Source organism: Dipodomys ordii, unplaced genomic scaffold (genome assembly GCF_000151885.1).
Source record: "Dipodomys ordii isolate 6190 unplaced genomic scaffold, Dord_2.0 Scaffold100, whole genome shotgun sequence".
Taxonomy (NCBI): domain Eukaryota; kingdom Metazoa; phylum Chordata; class Mammalia; order Rodentia; family Heteromyidae; genus Dipodomys; species Dipodomys ordii.
The window spans coordinates 389720-406839 of NW_012267316.1; the positions used below are offsets into that span (position 1 = coordinate 389720).

Sequence of the window (17120 nt, forward strand, 5' to 3'; positions counted from 1 at the left end):
GAACAAATGCAGTTATGAGAAAGGGATCCCCGTCCTTCATTCTCTGTGCGCGGTGGATGTCAGGGTTGGGCCTGCTCCACACCTTGCTCCTGTTTCCACAGATGGGCAAGGGTGTCGGTCCTTAGACCATCCCTTAGGCATTCTTTCCCTGAGTCCCTCAGTTCCAGCCATCCTTCACTGTGGCCCCAGGCCTGCCCTCCAGTCAGCCTGTGACACGGGCATCCCAAACCACAGGGAAGTAGAGTCCCACTCTGGTGTAGCCACCTGGCCTAGTGTGATGTGGACCCCACCCCTACCTCCCCACGCCAGCTGATGTTGGGGAAGAAGGCGACAGAGAAACACTGCTGTGTGGAGGAAGTCTCTTTCTGAGTCACACTTCTAAGAAGGGACAGTCTCATTTAGATGCTGATAGCTTTTTTTTGTTGTTGTTTTTCTTGGCTTGAACTCAGGGTCTCACCTTCTTGCTTAGTGGACTACCACTTGAGTCACACCTCCACTGTGGCGTTTTGCTGGTTAGTTTGAGATGAGTTTCTTCAATGTGTCTACTCCAGTAGGCTTTGAACCACAATTCTCAGTAGCTAGGATTATAGGCATGAGTCACCAGGGATGTGACTCACTGTTCTATGACAGTGTTTTAACTTTGTGTGTGTGTGTTTGTGCACCAGTAATGGGGCTTGAACATAAAACCTAGGTGCTGTGCTATTCCTTGACTATTTTTCCTCAAGACTGGTGCTCTACCACTTGAGCCACAGCTCTACCTTCAGATTTTGGCAGAATGAGGGAGTCTGGTTAAGTGGCTGGCAGGAATTGGAGCATGACAAGTGCTACCTGCTTCTCAGCCTCCTTTCATTCACAGAATGCTTGTATTGCTCAGTGCCAGGGGTTAGGCCCGCACCACGCCCAGAGCAGTGCCCCAGGTACCCAGAGAAGGAAGCCTAAATGGCCTCCAAGTTTAGAGCTAAGATTGTTCAAGTCTCACGGTGCAGATCTCAGAGGGCTTCGTGAAGGAGTAAGGAAGAGTGTTCTAGGTTATATCCAGCAACAGCAAAGCCACGGAGCCCAGCCCTTTGGAGGGCTTGGCACTAATAAAGAAGGTGGGGAATGTCAGAGGAGATTGCTTGATTTATTTATTGAGCACAAGATAGGATTAAAGATCATGCTGGAAACAGTGTAGACAAAGGATCCAAGAGCTGATGTACAGGAAAAGGAAAGGGAGGAGCGAATGAAGGGGTACAAAATACGACTACGGGTGCCTGGATGGGAACAACAATGGTGCATCTTAGAGGAAGAGCACAGGGAAGGAATGTGGGAGGAGTCTGTATATAGCAGAAGCATATAGTTTGCCAACTACAGTTTGTCCAGGGTCATAGGACTGGAGAAAAGTACTTTCAGATTTGGGATGGGAGACACAATTTGAGTTACAAGGCTGGGGCTAGGAAGGGGGGGCGGGCGGAGTCCGTGGGGAAGGAGAGAGATTGGTGCAAAATGCTTTTTTTCTGAGTCAAGGTCTATGTTGCTCAGGCTGGCTACAAACTCCTGGGTCCAAGGATCCTCTTTAATCAGCCTTCCAAATGGCAAGCAGCAGACACTAAGGGAGGTGCCACTGTGCCTGGCTGGCAAACAGCTCACTATTCTTCCCTGACTATCCTTCTTGTGCTTGGTTTGAAATCAAGGGCTTCACGCATGCTAGGCTGGTCTTCACTCTATGCCAACTACTACGCCCCATCCTCCACCAGCCCTTACATCTTGGTTTTCTATATCCTCAAAGCTGCTGCTATTTGCATTCTTGCAGTATGTCTGAGTTCCCTTTCCTTGCTTGTTTCTTTCCTATTGGTAACATTCCTCATGTTGGGTGACTTTGGCTCAGGTTTACCTGGGAGCTAACAGGTAGTCGAGAGTAGACGTCATTATTGTGCAGTTTGAAGGACTGTCCTACCACAGCTCTAAGCAAGTGTTGCTGCAATGGAGCAGGAAAGGGGCAACAAATGTCATCTTCAGTGAGTTTTGTCTCCTCTTCACTGTGGCTGATGTCTATATGTCTGAATTACTAAACAGTACTTTATTCCATTGCTGGGGACTGAATGCATAGCCTTGTGTATGTATGCTAGCCAAACACTGGACCACTGAGCTAGATCCCTAGCTACAATGTCTGTAATCTGTAAGGGTTCTGAAAGAGAATTGAAGCTTGGTGTCATTCCATTGGATGGAATCAATTAACCTCTCTCCTTTCAAGATTCACAGCCTGCTATACAGTCCAGGCTGGCATTGGACTTGTGATCTTCCTGAGTAAATCTCCTAGGTACTAGGATAATAGTGTGCCATACCACATCTGGTTTTTCTATGTATGGAATGGAATTAGTACCATTTTTAGGAGAAGTGAGACAGACACTCATCTTTTTGTAGGGTTTTTCTCATGAAGCACTGGCTAAGAAAGGCATTTAGTTATTTTTTGGGGGAAATGGCCCTGGGTATATAGGGGAGCATGTATTTGATCTGCCATGTTGACCTTCATGAATTCTAAAGCAAACCTTGACAGTAGGTCCAAATGCAATTGCTCATATTGGCTACTTGAAATTGGACAGCTCTGGACTGGAAGGCATTGCAGGAACCAGGCGGGTACAGTTGGCTGATCTTTACTGTAACAAAGTGATCTTCTCAGCCACACCCGGTAGTTTTTAGATGTCTCATGCACTATCAGGAAGGGCCTGTGCAGGGAAGGCGAGTTCCAGGAAGGTTTGCAGAGGAGGAACGGGGCAGTAGCTTCCGGCTGAGTCCCAGTGGCCACCTCAAAAGGCACAGAAGCACACATCAGGGGTTCCCCTTGGGAAGTTCCTTTGCTGATGCTCTGGAGGGTGTGGGTGGGGCGGGCTTGTCTGGACGCTGTGGTGGTCAGGGGCACCAGCAACTTGCTGGTGATGTGTGCCTCATCTATGGTGTGAACATTCATGGAACTGGGAAAATTTGCAGCACTGCAGCCAGAAAGCTGCTGTTTGGGGGAGTACCAAAGGCTGGATCCTGCTGCCCAGCTTGGGTCTCAGCGGCCTTCTTAGCTCCCCCTGAGGACCTACGGCAGTGTGACCATAGCTGCTTCAACTAACACCAGGCAGTTGGGGATGGGCTTCAGTGGAGCTCTTGCCAACATGCTCATCAAGGCCCTTTATTGAGCCCCAAAATGGCTCCCCATACAGTAATAAATCCAGTGCTTTTTCTTAATAATCTGAAGCACTGGGAAGATTGTGAGTTCAAGGCCAGACTGGGATACATTGTGAGACCGTCTCAGAACCAGATTGGAGTCAGCAGTCCCCAAGTTGTGGGGCGGCTTGGTTAAATCTTGGTGGAAACAATACCCCTGTTTCTCCGTGGACAATGCTAATAAGAGCCTTACAGGCACAGCCCTTTTGGTAAGGAACTTGAGACTAAACAATGGCCTGGAGACATTCTAACCCTCTGCTGCTTTCTGCTTTCCCCCTGCTTAGCAGAGGAGCCGACGGAAGCGCCCCAGCCCCGGGCAGAGACGGCCCCACAGGTGCCAACAGGACCCTCCACGGAGGAGGCCCCCACAGAACCACCCCAGCCCAGGCCACCGTCCCCAGAGAAGCCTGCACTTCCCCCACACATCGGCCAGCAGCCCGTGCTGCCCCAGAGACCCCTGCAGCCGCTGCCCCCTCCTTCCCGACGTGGCTGGCCAGGCCTGCCCCTCCTGCCTGGCTCCACAGGGGTCATCATGGAGACTGGAGAGGCAGGACCTCCAGGGAGGATGGGTGTGTCAGGCAGGGGCCTGCCCCATGGGGTGGATGGCCAGACAGGCCAGGCTGCCATTCCCAGTGCCGAGGGCTACGCGGGAGCACCAGGTAAGCCCAGGGGACCCACAGACTCTGCATGCGCTTTGTGGGAACCCCTGCCTTCTGTGGAGCAAGTTGAGAAAGGAAGCCTCCAAGGAGCCTAAGGCGAGAAGAGATACTGAGGCACCCCAGAGACTGGCCCGGGGCTAGAATGGAAGTAGAGCCATGGAGGGGCCTGGCAGTGACTAGCCAGTCCCAAGACACTCTCTGCTTGCATACTAAGTACTCTACAGGTGCTATGAAATGTCTGCAGAGTAAAATGTAGGCAGAGTAAAAGTAGAAGTGGAGGAGGCGGAAGCACATGTCCTAACCACTGGAGGCCAGTACTGCCTGTTATAGACAGGGAACTGGGCCGTGGGGCTCAGCTCTAAGACCCTTCCAGATTGATCTTCACGGGCAGTCTGTCACGGGCTGAGAAGCATGGTAGCTGCCTGGGACGTTACTAAGGAGACAGTGTTCTGCTTTTCTTTTTGGCCAAAGCTGCAGCAATCACGCCTGCATTTTCCAAAAAGTGACTGCATGCCTCTGTTGAGACATTGGTGAATTTGCCCATCCTGGTATCAGTATCTTCTTGCCCTCAGTGACCTTTTACCTACCCAGAAGCAGCAAGCCTTAATAGGGATGCGGGAGAGGGGGGTGCAGTGTGCCCCCCTTTCTAGTAACTCAGCTCCGGGTACGTCTTTGCTGTTTTTAATAATGAAGAGGTAATGAAAAACTAGCTGCTGTTGACATTCCAATGTCTGTTTCAGGCTACCCCAAGTCACCGCCTGTAGCACCTCCAGGTATGTCAGCTCTAGACATGGGGACAGATGTTTCTCCTTGGCTTATGGTCCCACTCGCCTCCCTTGTTTCTTATGGGCTGTTTGGCTAGACTTCAGCTGACTGCCGTGGACTGACCCCCGCCCCCAGGGAGGCCCCAGACAAGTCTTCCCTCCTACACTACCCCAGTTCTCCCCAGGGACTGCAGGGTGGTCTATACATTGTGGGGGTCCCAACAAGTTGGCTGGGGGTCCAGCTTCGATGGTTCATCAGTAAGCAAGCAGCCCCTGGAACAGTCCCTGATGCGCATCTGTCCCTGCCTTCCACACAAGTGGACATACAGCTTCTCTCCGTGCACGGCCAGTTCCCCAGTCATCCTCACTGCTGATCTGACGTGGGAAGCATAGTCTGTGTCCAGTTGTGCCATGCCACCATCCCTGCCCCAGATGGGAGCCTAGTCCAACACTTGTGTGTCTTCCCCAGGGGCCCCGGTGCCTGCCCTGGTGTCTTTCTCAGCTGGACTTACCCAGAAGCCTTTCTCCAGTGACGGGGGTGTCGTGCTCTTTAACAAGGTGCTGGTGAACGATGGGGACGTTTACAACCCCAACACGGGTGAGTGGTGGGAGGGAATCTGCTCCTGTCTCCTCAAAGGCAGGCGGCGCCCTGCCAGTGCTGTGGATGTGAGGCCCACAGAAGGGGGAGCTTTTCACAAAGCACAGGCTTGCAGGATGCACAGGGTGTGAGGGCAGCCGCATTTTCTAGTTATGACATCAGTCCTCTCCAGTGGAATGCTGCTCATTTTTAAATTGCCGTTGGAAAGGCGGGGGTCTGTCCTCATCGCTGTGTAGAGGGAGAGGCACTGCCACAGTGGCCCCTGACCCGCCCACAGGGCTGCCTCCCTGGACCCCGGGGCTGTTCTTAAAGGCAGGTGGCACGAGCCATTCGCAACCTCATTACCATCTAGCTAAGTGCCCTGTCCCAAGGCAGTGACTCTGAAATGTGAAATGTCACCACATAACTAGGAAAAGCCATGCCTGAAGGCAGAGAAGTTGGCTACCTCCTGGCCCCTGCTCTGAACCGCTGTGGCCTTGGAGCGGATCTTTGCTAGCCGACTAGTAATCTGCACTTGCCCCCTCCATCCACATTCCCAGCACTAGCCCTCTCTGTCCTTGAAAGTCTGGGGAAGGGTCCAGTACCTATACATTGCTCATTAAAGCAAGGTCTGGGGTGGCCTGGCCATTTCGAGCCCCAGGTACTTGGGTGGCATTTGTGATCAGGCACCCTCTTCTGTCCTATCTCCAGCCATTTGCTCACTTGAGCAAAATACCATGTGGCTGCAACGTTTAGAAATCTCCTGGCCCTAAGCACCAGCCATCTATATACTGGAGATAGGCCCTCCCATAGGAAAGCTAGGGTCTCCTGGCTATAAAACTTCAGAGGCTGCCTCTCTCTGGATTGGTGGCAAGGGTGTTTGTGTTATGCTCAAGGAGAGACACCACAGAGCCCTCTGAATTGGCAGGCTCTTCTGTCCCATCAAGCCTTAGGTGGGAACAGGCTGAGCCTTGACCAAGTTTTTTTGGAACATGGGGCTAAGCCTAGGTGGACTTACAGCTGCACTGCTTAATCCTGTAGTTACTTGCTCACTTTTAGATGCTGCAAGCAGCAAACAATGCACTGGTACAAGGAGCAGTTTGTCCGTGACAGTGCAGGTAGGTATGGTGGTGACTTACCATCCCGTCTGCCTTCTAGGGATCTTCACTGCTCCCTACGACGGGCGCTACCTGATCACGGCCACCCTCACCCCTGAGAGGGACACCTATGTAGAAGCGGTCCTGTCTGTTTCCAATGCCAGCGTGGCCCAGCTGCACACTGCGGGGTACAGGAGGGAGTTCCTGGAGTACCACCACCCCCCTGGGGCTGTGCACACTTGTGGGGGCCCAGGCGCATTCCACCTCATTGTGCACTTGAAGGCAGGAGACGGAGTCAACGTCGTGGTGACTGGGGGCAGGTTGGCTCACACAGACTTTGACGAAATGTATTCCACCTTTAGTGGGGTTTTCTTATATCCTTTCCTTGCCCGCCTCTAGGAGGGATGGGAAGAAGGGAGGGAGGGTTGTAAAAACTCCAAAGCCTTAATATATTCAACTGATGTATGTAAATGGAGCACCGGTCTAGTTTTCTGCATCCGCCACTCCACCTCCCCCAGGATGAAGGCCTTACCTCACTGTGAGGCCACTCCCCATGGTCATGTGATTAACGTGGCCACTCTGAACTGGACAACTGAAAGACTTGGGAAGCCCTCTTGCTGAAACCTGTAGGCCTGCTCTGCTCCTCCCTGGCATCTTCCCAGCCTTCTGCTCTGCATGAGGTCCTGGGCTGGGCCTACCTGGTGCTACCCGTGGAGTCTCACTGCTTCGCCATAGGACTGCGTCTTGCTGCTGATGGAGTAAGAGCAGGTGCGATGCCCATCACTCATAGCTGGTTTTCACTGGAAAACAACACTGTAGCCAACTGCCTCTGTACACTGCATGCAGGAGAAAGTTTAAACACTGAAGTGCTGTTGTGGCCCATGCCACTGCCCCAGGACCCTGAGTTTTCAACTCGGGCCATTCTGTGCCTGACTCACCACTGTTGCCTGGGACTCATCCCTGATGTGAAGGGTGATATACCAGAGACTGTTTGGGCTCCTTATATGACGTGCTACTTAAGTGCAAAGACAGGGAGTATCAATAAAGACAAACCACTTTAAGTTATTTCTGGTGCCTTGTGATTAGAAGTTACTGCCAACATTTAATCATAGAACCAAAATCTCAGCTATAAAACCACTGTCCATAAGCATTCAGGGTATATACACTTACTTGGGTTTTGTTGCTGTGAGGTGCTCTGAGACCAGCTGCCCTGTCCCAATTCCACAGCTGGAGAACGGCTCTTCCAGGGGAGGCCTCAGGTCTTATCAGTAGGTCTGATTTCACTAATGAGACCAAATCCTCATCGTTCCACTACATGGCTCACTGGCAGATACAGCTTTACAAACTCAGGTTCCTAAGCAACAAGAGGCTCAACAAAACACATGGCTGGCTGAAAGCTGAGATGATCTGTGAAGGCAGGCATCTCCCCAGAGCCTCCACACTGTGTTCTAGGAGGCCCAGGCATGGTAACCCTTCCTGAGCCCCAGAAGCATCAACACAAGGTGGCTTTTGCTAATAATTAAGGTGGGAAAACTGACGGGCAACTTCTCTAGGGCCCCAGGGAAAGGTGTAGATGGGAGAAACAAGTTCTCTTTCTCTTCCTTGGCCTGCATCTGGCTGGGGGAAGAGGATCTCAGCCTGTCTATAAAGAAAACTTCAGAGTGGCCAGTGTCTACTTTTAGTATTCTCAACTCCAGCTGGGGAGAAGCAAGAATTCAAGACTCGCAGATAATGGCAGTATACACTTATAACCCCAGCACTTGGAGGCTGAGACAGAAGTCTGATGCCTGCCTGGGCTTCAGAGACCCTGTCTCAAAAACAGGGAAACTCATTTATGGTTTGCTCTTGTACTTTAAAATTTGGACCACTGTTCAGGAAGAGAACAACACTCTCAGGCCTTGTTTCTACAGTTGGGAATTGGCGAGGGTAGCCATCTGAGTATCCTTGACTGTCCTAGAAATGACTCATGGGAAAAAAGCCAAGCATGGTGTTTTCAGGAAAAGCCAGTTAGCACATGCATGTGGCTCTCACCCTCTTCTCACACAGTTAACAAAAAAAAGGCATTAGTGCCAAAGAGGACATGCTGCATAGCTGGAACTGTAAGGAGCAGACAGAAAACTATTTTTACTCCACGACCTGGTCCTCCTTAGTGTTTTGCCTTTGTTGGATACACAGTCAAGATGCACTAAGACTGATGACAGCTGGAGCCTGTGTTCACTACAAGATAAAATGGGAAGGCTAGATCCAGGTCATGTAAGTTTAGAAATGAAGAGCCTGCCTTTTCCTAAAACAAGAAAGGTCAGTGAGGCTTAAGGGTTGCAGAGGCTTTAGAGCAGTCTCTTAACAAGTCAGCACATCCCTGAAGTCTTGAAATCGAGTCAGAGGTACAAACTAAACACTGTGACTTAGGTAACGGTTTCTTGAGAGCTAAGTGTGGTGGCACATACTCATAATCCCAGCTACTAAGGAGGCAGAGGCAAGAGCATCTCAACCTTGAAGGCAAAGTTAGTGAGATCCTACCTTAAAAACAGCTTCTTAGGTGGTAGACATTAGGAGGCTCTTGCTTTGAGGCCAGGCCAACAAAATTGATACGGTCCTATTATCAACCAATAAAAAGTTGGACATGGTGTACGCCTGCCATCCTAGCTACGTGGGAAGTGTATACAGGATCATGATCTAGGCTGGTCCAGGGGAAAGCAAGACCCTCTTTGAAAAATAAAAGCAAAAAATAGGGCTGGGGATATGGCTCAAGACAATCTGTTTGGAAGGTACAATGCCTCACATTCAAACCCCAGTACTGCCAAAGGTGGTTTTTGTTTTTGTTTTTAAAGATTTTGGAGACAGGTTCTGGCAATGTTGTCTAGTTCAGCTCAACTCCTGAGTTCAAGTAATTCTGTCTACCCTAGCCTTTCAAGAAGCTGCCATTACAGATGTGCCCTACCATGCCAGGCTGAGGTAACTTCTGACAAGAGTTACTGCTGAGAAAAAGATCAAAGAGTATTTAAGATTAGACAGGGTGAGGACATTTTGCTTCCCACAGGTCACACTAACAATAGACCTAACTTAAACACTTTTTGCAGGTATCCTTTAATAGTTGTTTTTAAAGAACACAAATCAACGGAAGCTCCACTGTAAATCATTTTTAGATTAACACATGACTTAAAGCTTTGCCAGTGACTATCTTCTTTCAGACTATTTGCCATAAATTATTTGAAGCTTGAAAGGAAAACAGTATTTATGGAAATATTTAAGTCCATGCTCTGGAACATGGCTTTGCCCACACCCCCACATCCACTTTCAAAAAATATCTGTGCTTTCCTTATAACATTTGTGAAGGAAAAAAGGATACATTCAAACTACCCAGGAGTTCAGGCTTTCATAGAAGGACACACAATGGAGTTTGGTTCTTTCAGGCACTTGAAGCTGTTATGAATAAGAACTTCCATCATAACCATACTCCCTATCTGAGCTCTTTTCTAGTTCTTTTCCCATCACCATCATCACGGTGAGGAAGGGTTAAATAAAAAGCTTTCCCATGCTTCAAATCTTGCCGGGAAGGGGGGGGGGGGAAAGGGGGAGGATCTGCTCAAAGATCACAGCAATTCTGTACAGTAGAGCTGTTAAGTAGGCAGGTGCTAAGGGAGAAGGACTCTTGGGATGATGAAGGGCTGATGTAGGCCCAGCCAGACTATAAGAGAAACCACAAGAGAAACCATGTATGTATGAAGGAACCATTTCCTGTCAATATCTACAAAACAATAGAGGTTGAGGTTAGTTCCTGTGGGTGGAGCTTCACTTCTGGAATCAGATTTTTAAAGTTTAGCAACAAAAATAGATTCCTCTGTAGACAAATTGAAGTGTCAGCAAATGTTAATTTATGGAAATTATCAATTTATGGCAAGAGTACAGAGAAGATGGTTCAAATAGCCCCTGAAGGAAAGAGCCAAATATATAGTTTATGTTTATTATTGTAACATTTTGTTTTGAACATCAAACACTGCACCAAAATATGAGCCATTTATTTGAAGACATCTTTACCATGACTAAGATACTGTACTGTTCACAATTTCTGACAACTTAAAACTTATTAGTGACATTGCTGTCTAGTAATCAAATACTTCATCAGCTGAACGTAATTATTAAAAGAACAAAGTTTTCCCTTCCCTTTTTTTTTAAACCTTCAAACCAAACCAAAAAGGTAGTTTTCACCTGGAAAAAAATGGTTAACCAGTTTTACAATGAACCCAGCATGCTCTAAAACATGTAGAAACAAGGCTCCCCACAGTAAAGATGAGGATACTAGAAACGCTAAGAAACTGTTCTTACCCACTTGCAAAAGAGAAAGTGCTTATGTTCTTCCTAACCGTTTCTTCTTGTGAAGGCCTGGCTATACCAACGAAGGCAACCACAGAAGGCTGTGCAGCCACAGGAAAGTGGGCTGGTCAGAGCAGAAACCCTTTCCAGTCACTTAGCTCTTCTTGGGTTGCTCTTACAATTTTTAGCAGCTTTTGTTTTAGGACATCACATTAGTAGGTTTTATTTCCTTTTCCAGTTGAAAACTGCAGATGTGTTCAACAGGGAAGCGTGGTACTGATGATGGGGCTGTTAGCATGTTCCAAATCCACATGTGCACCCCGCACAGCCTGAGAGGGGATGTCAGCTTCCACAGAACACACTTCAACACATGAGACAGCAAAGCAAACACTAACGTTAGACTGAACTAGGAGGGAAAGGGCCTATAGAGCAACTGACAATATGACATAGAAGAGCCCACCTGCTGCATTGTCCCTGCAACACCACCCGTCACTGAAGACAGTGTGAGGGTGATGCTCTATCTCTATCCTAAGGGTTTGTGTGCAAACACACTTGAGGGCATCTCTCTTTCACAGAAAGAACAAATGTCATTTGTACCAAATGGCAATGGATTTTCAGCACAAACTTAATACTTCCATAACACTACAGCGATAGTAATAATCTACTTTCAGCAAGAAGGACTCCTTTAAACAAGGAAAATGATTTACATTCATTAGCCTAAGTACCCACTGGATCAACCTGCATCGACTAAGTCTAGGGTTGATGGACACTGGGATAGAAGGACCACCCGCCCTCCACATGGGCTGGGAGAGCCAATTCCTAAGCTAGATCCTCTGAGAAGGCCTGTGTGTCCAAAGAGCCCGTCAAAGAAAGGAAACAAACTAGTCAAAAACTATTTAAAGGATAACCTAAAAGGGACTAACGGGTGTATGCTAAGATTTTTCTGTACTGCACATTTGCAAGAGGTCCTACTAAGCTCAGGTTAAGCTCGCAAAGCTCTTCATTCCCTTAAATCAAAGGCGGTGAGAGGGCATGCTGATGGCATCTATGGATAAGGCAGCCATGTGACTGCTCTACTAGAATCTTAATTGGCCAGAACTTCACACAAACAACTTCAGTTCCCTACCTAACAAAAATAAACTAATTAAACAAGTAATCTTTGTTAACTATATACGGGGAAGGTTCATACCAGAGAAAGCTTGTGCTGTCCTTTTGGGAGCATGCACCTCCAGGGCTTACCCTTAGATTCTGTTTCCAGGGTTTCAACACTGTCTGCATCTAACTGTACTAGGAAAGTGGCTAAACTTAGGCAGGATGCTCAACTCTCCAATCTGGAAAAACAAGCAACCTTATTTCTTCAACGCTGCATCAGCAGTGTCTTGGGTAAAGCAAACCAAACAAGAAAAGGTCAGCCACACTGCAGAATTGAAAACAAAACCATTCTGTGTTGAGTCGTTATCTGCAGCACCCGTTCAGTTCAGGAACCTTTACTTCCTGCCTTCTCCTCAGAGGAGGACTGACCAGTGGCCTTTTCAGGTCCCCCAAAAGTCTCCTCTTTAACAGTTCTCCTGCTGTTAGTGAGAAAGCTGAAAACATTCGTTGATCACGAATTCTAGAGGGGCTTACAAAAATAAGACCCTCCCCTTGTGCTATCTACTCAAGACGTCTGACCTCGGTGAGCTCATTACAACCAGGCCAGTAAACAAAGCTGTTTTTCTCTTAATGTCCCCATGTCCCATTAGGTTTCATACAGCAGCTTCTGACTGCTGAGCATACAAGTGTCACAGCTGGTAAGATTCAGACTAATGGGTTGGAGACACTGATGACCTACTGGCTGCTCAATGACCCCCTTAGCTAGCATGGTTTCCATGGACTTACTTACAGGGTCATGATTCCAAATGCCAAAGCCCATACTGCAGGTCAATGGCTTATAGAAAAGCATCAGCTGAGCTTCCTCAACAAATCTGAAGCACAGAAGAGCAAACATCTGTTCCCAAGGATAGTTATAGGCCCATCTAAACTAGACAATAGGCAGAGGGACAGAGAAAAGGCTATTCCCAGAACCCAATGCAATTGTATATCAATAGTTCTGAGACACAGTTGCTGCTTTTTGTTTGCTTTAAACCCCAACCTCCCAACCATTATTCCAGACACCAGACACAGCCTTGAATCAAATATAGAGCTGTTCTTCTGGCTAGATCCAAGAAATAATTTAAAGATTTCTCATTGTGAAGTAGTCACAGATGAGAAAATAAGGACTCAAGGGAATTTCGTTTCTGGAAGCCCATATTGAGGCCACTGGCCTCGGTGGCCCTACTGCATGTATCCTGGGGTCTGTCTAACTTTGCACATCCAAGAACCACTCCAGCTCAGTGTGCAGGAATGGAGCCCAAAGGAGATGTGCACAAGTGGTGGCCATCACTAACTGGACTTGGTAATTAAGCGGGCCCTGACCCTTTGAAGAAAGCCCTGGTCATACAAACAATCTCATCTGACTAGTAGAAATTATAACATTTTACTTTGTATACTGTGTTGGTCCATTCTTTTTCAGATTCTTTTTTCTTCAAGTTATGTAGTTGAAGCACTGTCCAGCACACAGCTTGGAGGGCAGCATCAAGGGCCCATGGATGGCAGTGCACAGACCTGTAACTTAGGAGTCCCTCACTTCTCCTGTGAGCTCCGAGCAGTGGTGTCTGGGAAGGTGCAGGAGGACCAGAGTACCAGCTCCAAGCCCCTGTCCTTGCTATGGAACGCAAGTGCCCAGCTGCTAGCTAGCTGCTAGTCTGCAAGAGGGCTGGTCACCTCCTCTGCTGGAGGCACATGACTGTAGACCTACTTTTGTCAGATGTGCCACACTTCAGGCCAGGTCATGCAGGTCCACGTCAGGGATTGGGTCTCGCCAATAGCAGAAGGAGCTGAACTCTGGGCACGGAAAGGCAGAATTCTGTTCCTTATTAAGAAGTGGGAACACGTGTTCCACAAGCTCACTCAGCCTGTGGTACCTAGAAGGGATTGGAGAAAGAGACACCATCTGTGACTCTACAAGTGACATAAAGCACAAGAATGGGTTGTGAGGCAGGCTATTAGATACCCCACAGTCAGATCTCACTCCTATCCCAGGACACAGACTTGCACATTTAAAAGAACCAGAGATTCCTTAAACAGGTACTCTGGGGGAGAAAACAGCCCAAAGATACGTAGGTATAATCTGCTGGCGCTGATCTCAGCTGTTATCTGCCTGTCCTCAGTTGAGCCTTGGGCTGCAGGGCACTGGCTAAGAAGTGGTACTACACTTACGATGACTTGTTTCCTTTGGTCCTTTCTTGTATTAGTTCACCCTTGGGGTTCACAGTGAATATTCTACAGTCTGGAACTCCAACTTGTGTGTAAGCATAGACATCCTGCAGAGGAAAAGAGAGAGAAGTCAGGAGAAGCTCCACTGGCTCCTTGTGAGCCAGAGGCATTGTACCAACAGAAGACTTTCTATGGAAAATATTTGGCAATGGGCACAGTACAGTTTTGCTTCTGGAAATTTAACTTCAAACAAACCCAGTGTAAGGAATGGTGCCAAACCCAGAGAGTGCCTAGGGAGTCAGAAAACTTGGGCATCAAAGGAGGAAGTCTATAGAGATCTCTGAGAACATGGTCCTGGAAGCATTACCTTAGCATATCTGTGACGTAGTAGCGTTGCAGAAAGCATGCTGGACAAAGTTAATAAAAAAGAGCACTGGCTTTGGGGTGAACCCAAAGTCATGGTTTAGAACATAAGGCAGAACTGCCTGAGAAAGAAGAACTGAAGCTCCTTCCATATAAAAGTCTGGGGCAGATCTGTATCTATAGGATCTCCTTAACTGCTGTGGGGCTTTGGAACAGATCAAGTGAGAACACACTGAGCAAAGCATCCCCTTCATTTGAAATGGCTCTAGAATCATGGGAAATACGTCCTAATCTACTGCTTCCCCATAATAATGCTTACATCAGAATCTAGCAGGCACTCAGAAGACACTTACATTGGGACGGTTTCCAAAGGCAGCATAGAAGGGTTGCTTGGATGGAGCGAACAGGTTCTTAATGTCATTGAGACATTCAATTTTAAACTTCTCTGGTTTCTTTTCTATTACTTCCCTGAGGGATAAATATACAATATAAGCACTAAATTCAAACAACATGCATTTTTCAAAAGCTTTTAGTACTCACAGCCATCCATTTTATTTATTTTTTTGCCAGTTGTAGGCCTTCAACTCAGGGCCTGGGCACTGTCCCTCAGCTGCTTTTGCTCAAGGCTAGTACTCTACCACTTGAACTACCTCTGGATTTTTCTGTGTATGTGGTACTGAGGAATTAAACCCAGGGCTTCATGCACGCTAGGCAAACACTCTACCACTAAGCCACATTCCCAGCCCACAGCCACCCACCTTAATGCTTTGGAACTGGCACCCTGTTTTTCCTCCTTTGCCAGTCTGTGTTATGACTGAGAGATGGGATTTGGGGAAACAGCTTGAGTTAAAGCTCCCCAGCAGTTGGAAACCCAGTAAGAGTCAAGTGTCTGTCCTCACATGTTACATCTTGCCTGGCCCCTACGCACACCGAGAAGGAACCTAGGGTAACAACAGGACAGGTACCTGTGGAAGGCAGAGAATAAGCTGCTGGGGGACAGCATCAGAGGGCCCCGGGGTAAGATTGTGCCCTTGTCATTGACCCAGTGCAGGTAGCCACGAGTCATGTCAGCCATGCCGATGGCACGGGCAGAACAATATAAAAACTTGTAGCCATTCCTAAAAACAAAACACAAGAAAACACCATATCCTATTTAGAGTACATATTTTGGTCAAATGAAAAAAAATCCCAAAAATCTTTTAATACATCCTCTCATTTACTGTGAAAGCCAAATTCTTGAACTCAGCAAGAAATTACTTAGGATTAAGATTTCATTCCCCATGGGGGAAAAAGATGGATGGAGGTCCATGCAACTAATGACTGTGCCAAGTTTAAAAGTACTGAAATAATATACGCAGCATCAAGTCCATGAGAGCAAGATCTAGGACAGAAAATCCTGGACCACCTTTAAGTACCCGCTATAAAGGAGAGACACAAGGGATCTTTACAAGGATAATTTGTGGGATGCAAACTACTCTATAATATATAGAACAAAATTACACTTGGGTAACTGACATCCATCATTTCCTATCATGGCATTCTCAACTAATGCTGAAGACAGTGCTACACATTTTCAAATGAATGCAGCTCCTAGGTGTGAGGATCCTAAGAAAGGATCCAGTGGTTTTCCCTTGAATGTCCTGAAAGAACTGCATGAGTAATCGACTGTTCTCCATGTATGCATAACACTTAAAAATGCCAGTAAATAGATCAAAAATGAATAACAGTTTCTATTTAGTACTAATTATAAAAAAGTGGTTATTGTTAAGACTAACCGAGTACAACCTCTGTAGTAGGTATACCTAAAACTCACAGCATTATGAGATTAACAGATAATGCAGTAAAGCCTGTAACACAATGCTAGGCACAGACCTCATGCTGTTAACAAGGACAGAGAAGTAGTGTCTGGACTTTAACAAACAAACATTTTATGTGGGCTGATGATTTATACTGGGGTTTGAAGTTTGAGCCTCTGCCAAGCTTTTATGCTTCAATTTGTTTTTCAGATAGGGTCTCTTGCTTTTGCCTGTGGCTGGTCTTAGACTATAATCCTTTTGCCTGTGGCTGGTCTTAGACTACAATCCTATCTCTGCTTAAGAAGTGACTAGTATTACATGTTTGGGCCAGCATATCTTTGCTAACATTTTGCCTAAGCTGGTTCAAACCTCAGTCCTACCTTTTCTGCCTCCCAAGTAGCTGAGATTGCAGCCATAGTTCCCAGCCTGACTTATGGCATTTTTCTATAGATTATGATCAAAACAAAACAGGCTCATTAGAGCAAGATGACATGGGGAAGGGATACTTACTCATTGATAGAGTGGTAGAGCTTTGCTATACCCTGATGAGTCCAGTCTTTACCCAGTTGTGGGAGAATCTGCCCCAAAGCATCAGACCTGAGAAGAAGGTAGAAACAGGAAAAGATACCAGGAATTAAACATAGAAAGCTAAGCATTTCCCATATGTTGAATATCAGTTGTGAATAAACACTGGGTGGGACAGCAATCAAGGGTACTCTACAAAGCCTATCTCATCATCTCTTCATGTATAGGTAATGCCAGGCAGCCCTGAGAGCACACACCCATTAAGGTACTTCTAGAAGTAGAGTCACTCAAAAGCCAGATGTTGATTTTCAGAGACAGCTTACAACTACATATTCTTTTTTTTTTTTTTTGAGTCCAGTCATGGGGCCTGAACTCTGGGCCTGAGCGCTGTCCCTCAGCAATTCAGCTCAAGGCTAGCACTCTACCACTTGAGCCACAGAGCCACTTCTGGCTTTTTTCTTTTTGCTTATGTGGTGCTGAGGAATCAAACCCAAGGCCTCAGGCATGCAAGGCAAGCGCTCTACCACTGAGCCACCTTC

At 47.3% G+C, this 17120-nt stretch overlaps 2 protein-coding genes across 5 annotated transcripts in view; one reads left to right on the forward strand and one right to left on the reverse strand.

The window, feature by feature from the left end:
• Emilin2 (elastin microfibril interfacer 2) overlaps positions 1 to 7355 on the forward strand; it is a 50220-nt gene extending 42865 nt beyond the window's left edge. The window contains exons 5-8 of the mRNA XM_013027184.1: positions 3477 to 3851; positions 4592 to 4624; positions 5085 to 5213; positions 6351 to 7355. Of these exons, the coding sequence (XP_012882638.1) occupies positions 3477 to 3851; positions 4592 to 4624; positions 5085 to 5213; positions 6351 to 6688 (875 nt within the window). The 3' untranslated portion in view covers positions 6689 to 7355. The remainder of the gene's footprint in view (positions 1 to 3476; positions 3852 to 4591; positions 4625 to 5084; positions 5214 to 6350) is intronic.
• Positions 7356 to 9357: 2002 nt separating this feature from the next.
• Positions 9358 to 17120, reverse strand: part of Lpin2 (lipin 2) — a 104709-nt gene continuing 96946 nt past the window's right edge. For all 4 annotated transcript variants that reach the window (XM_013027171.1, XM_013027173.1, XM_013027170.1 and 1 more), the window contains 5 exons: positions 16567 to 16653; positions 15226 to 15378; positions 14614 to 14728; positions 13901 to 14004; positions 9358 to 13605 (listed from right to left, as the gene is read on the reverse strand). In XM_013027171.1, the coding sequence (XP_012882625.1) occupies positions 13461 to 13605; positions 13901 to 14004; positions 14614 to 14728; positions 15226 to 15378; positions 16567 to 16653 (604 nt within the window). In that variant the 3' untranslated portion in view covers positions 9358 to 13460. The remainder of the gene's footprint in view (positions 13606 to 13900; positions 14005 to 14613; positions 14729 to 15225; positions 15379 to 16566; positions 16654 to 17120) is intronic.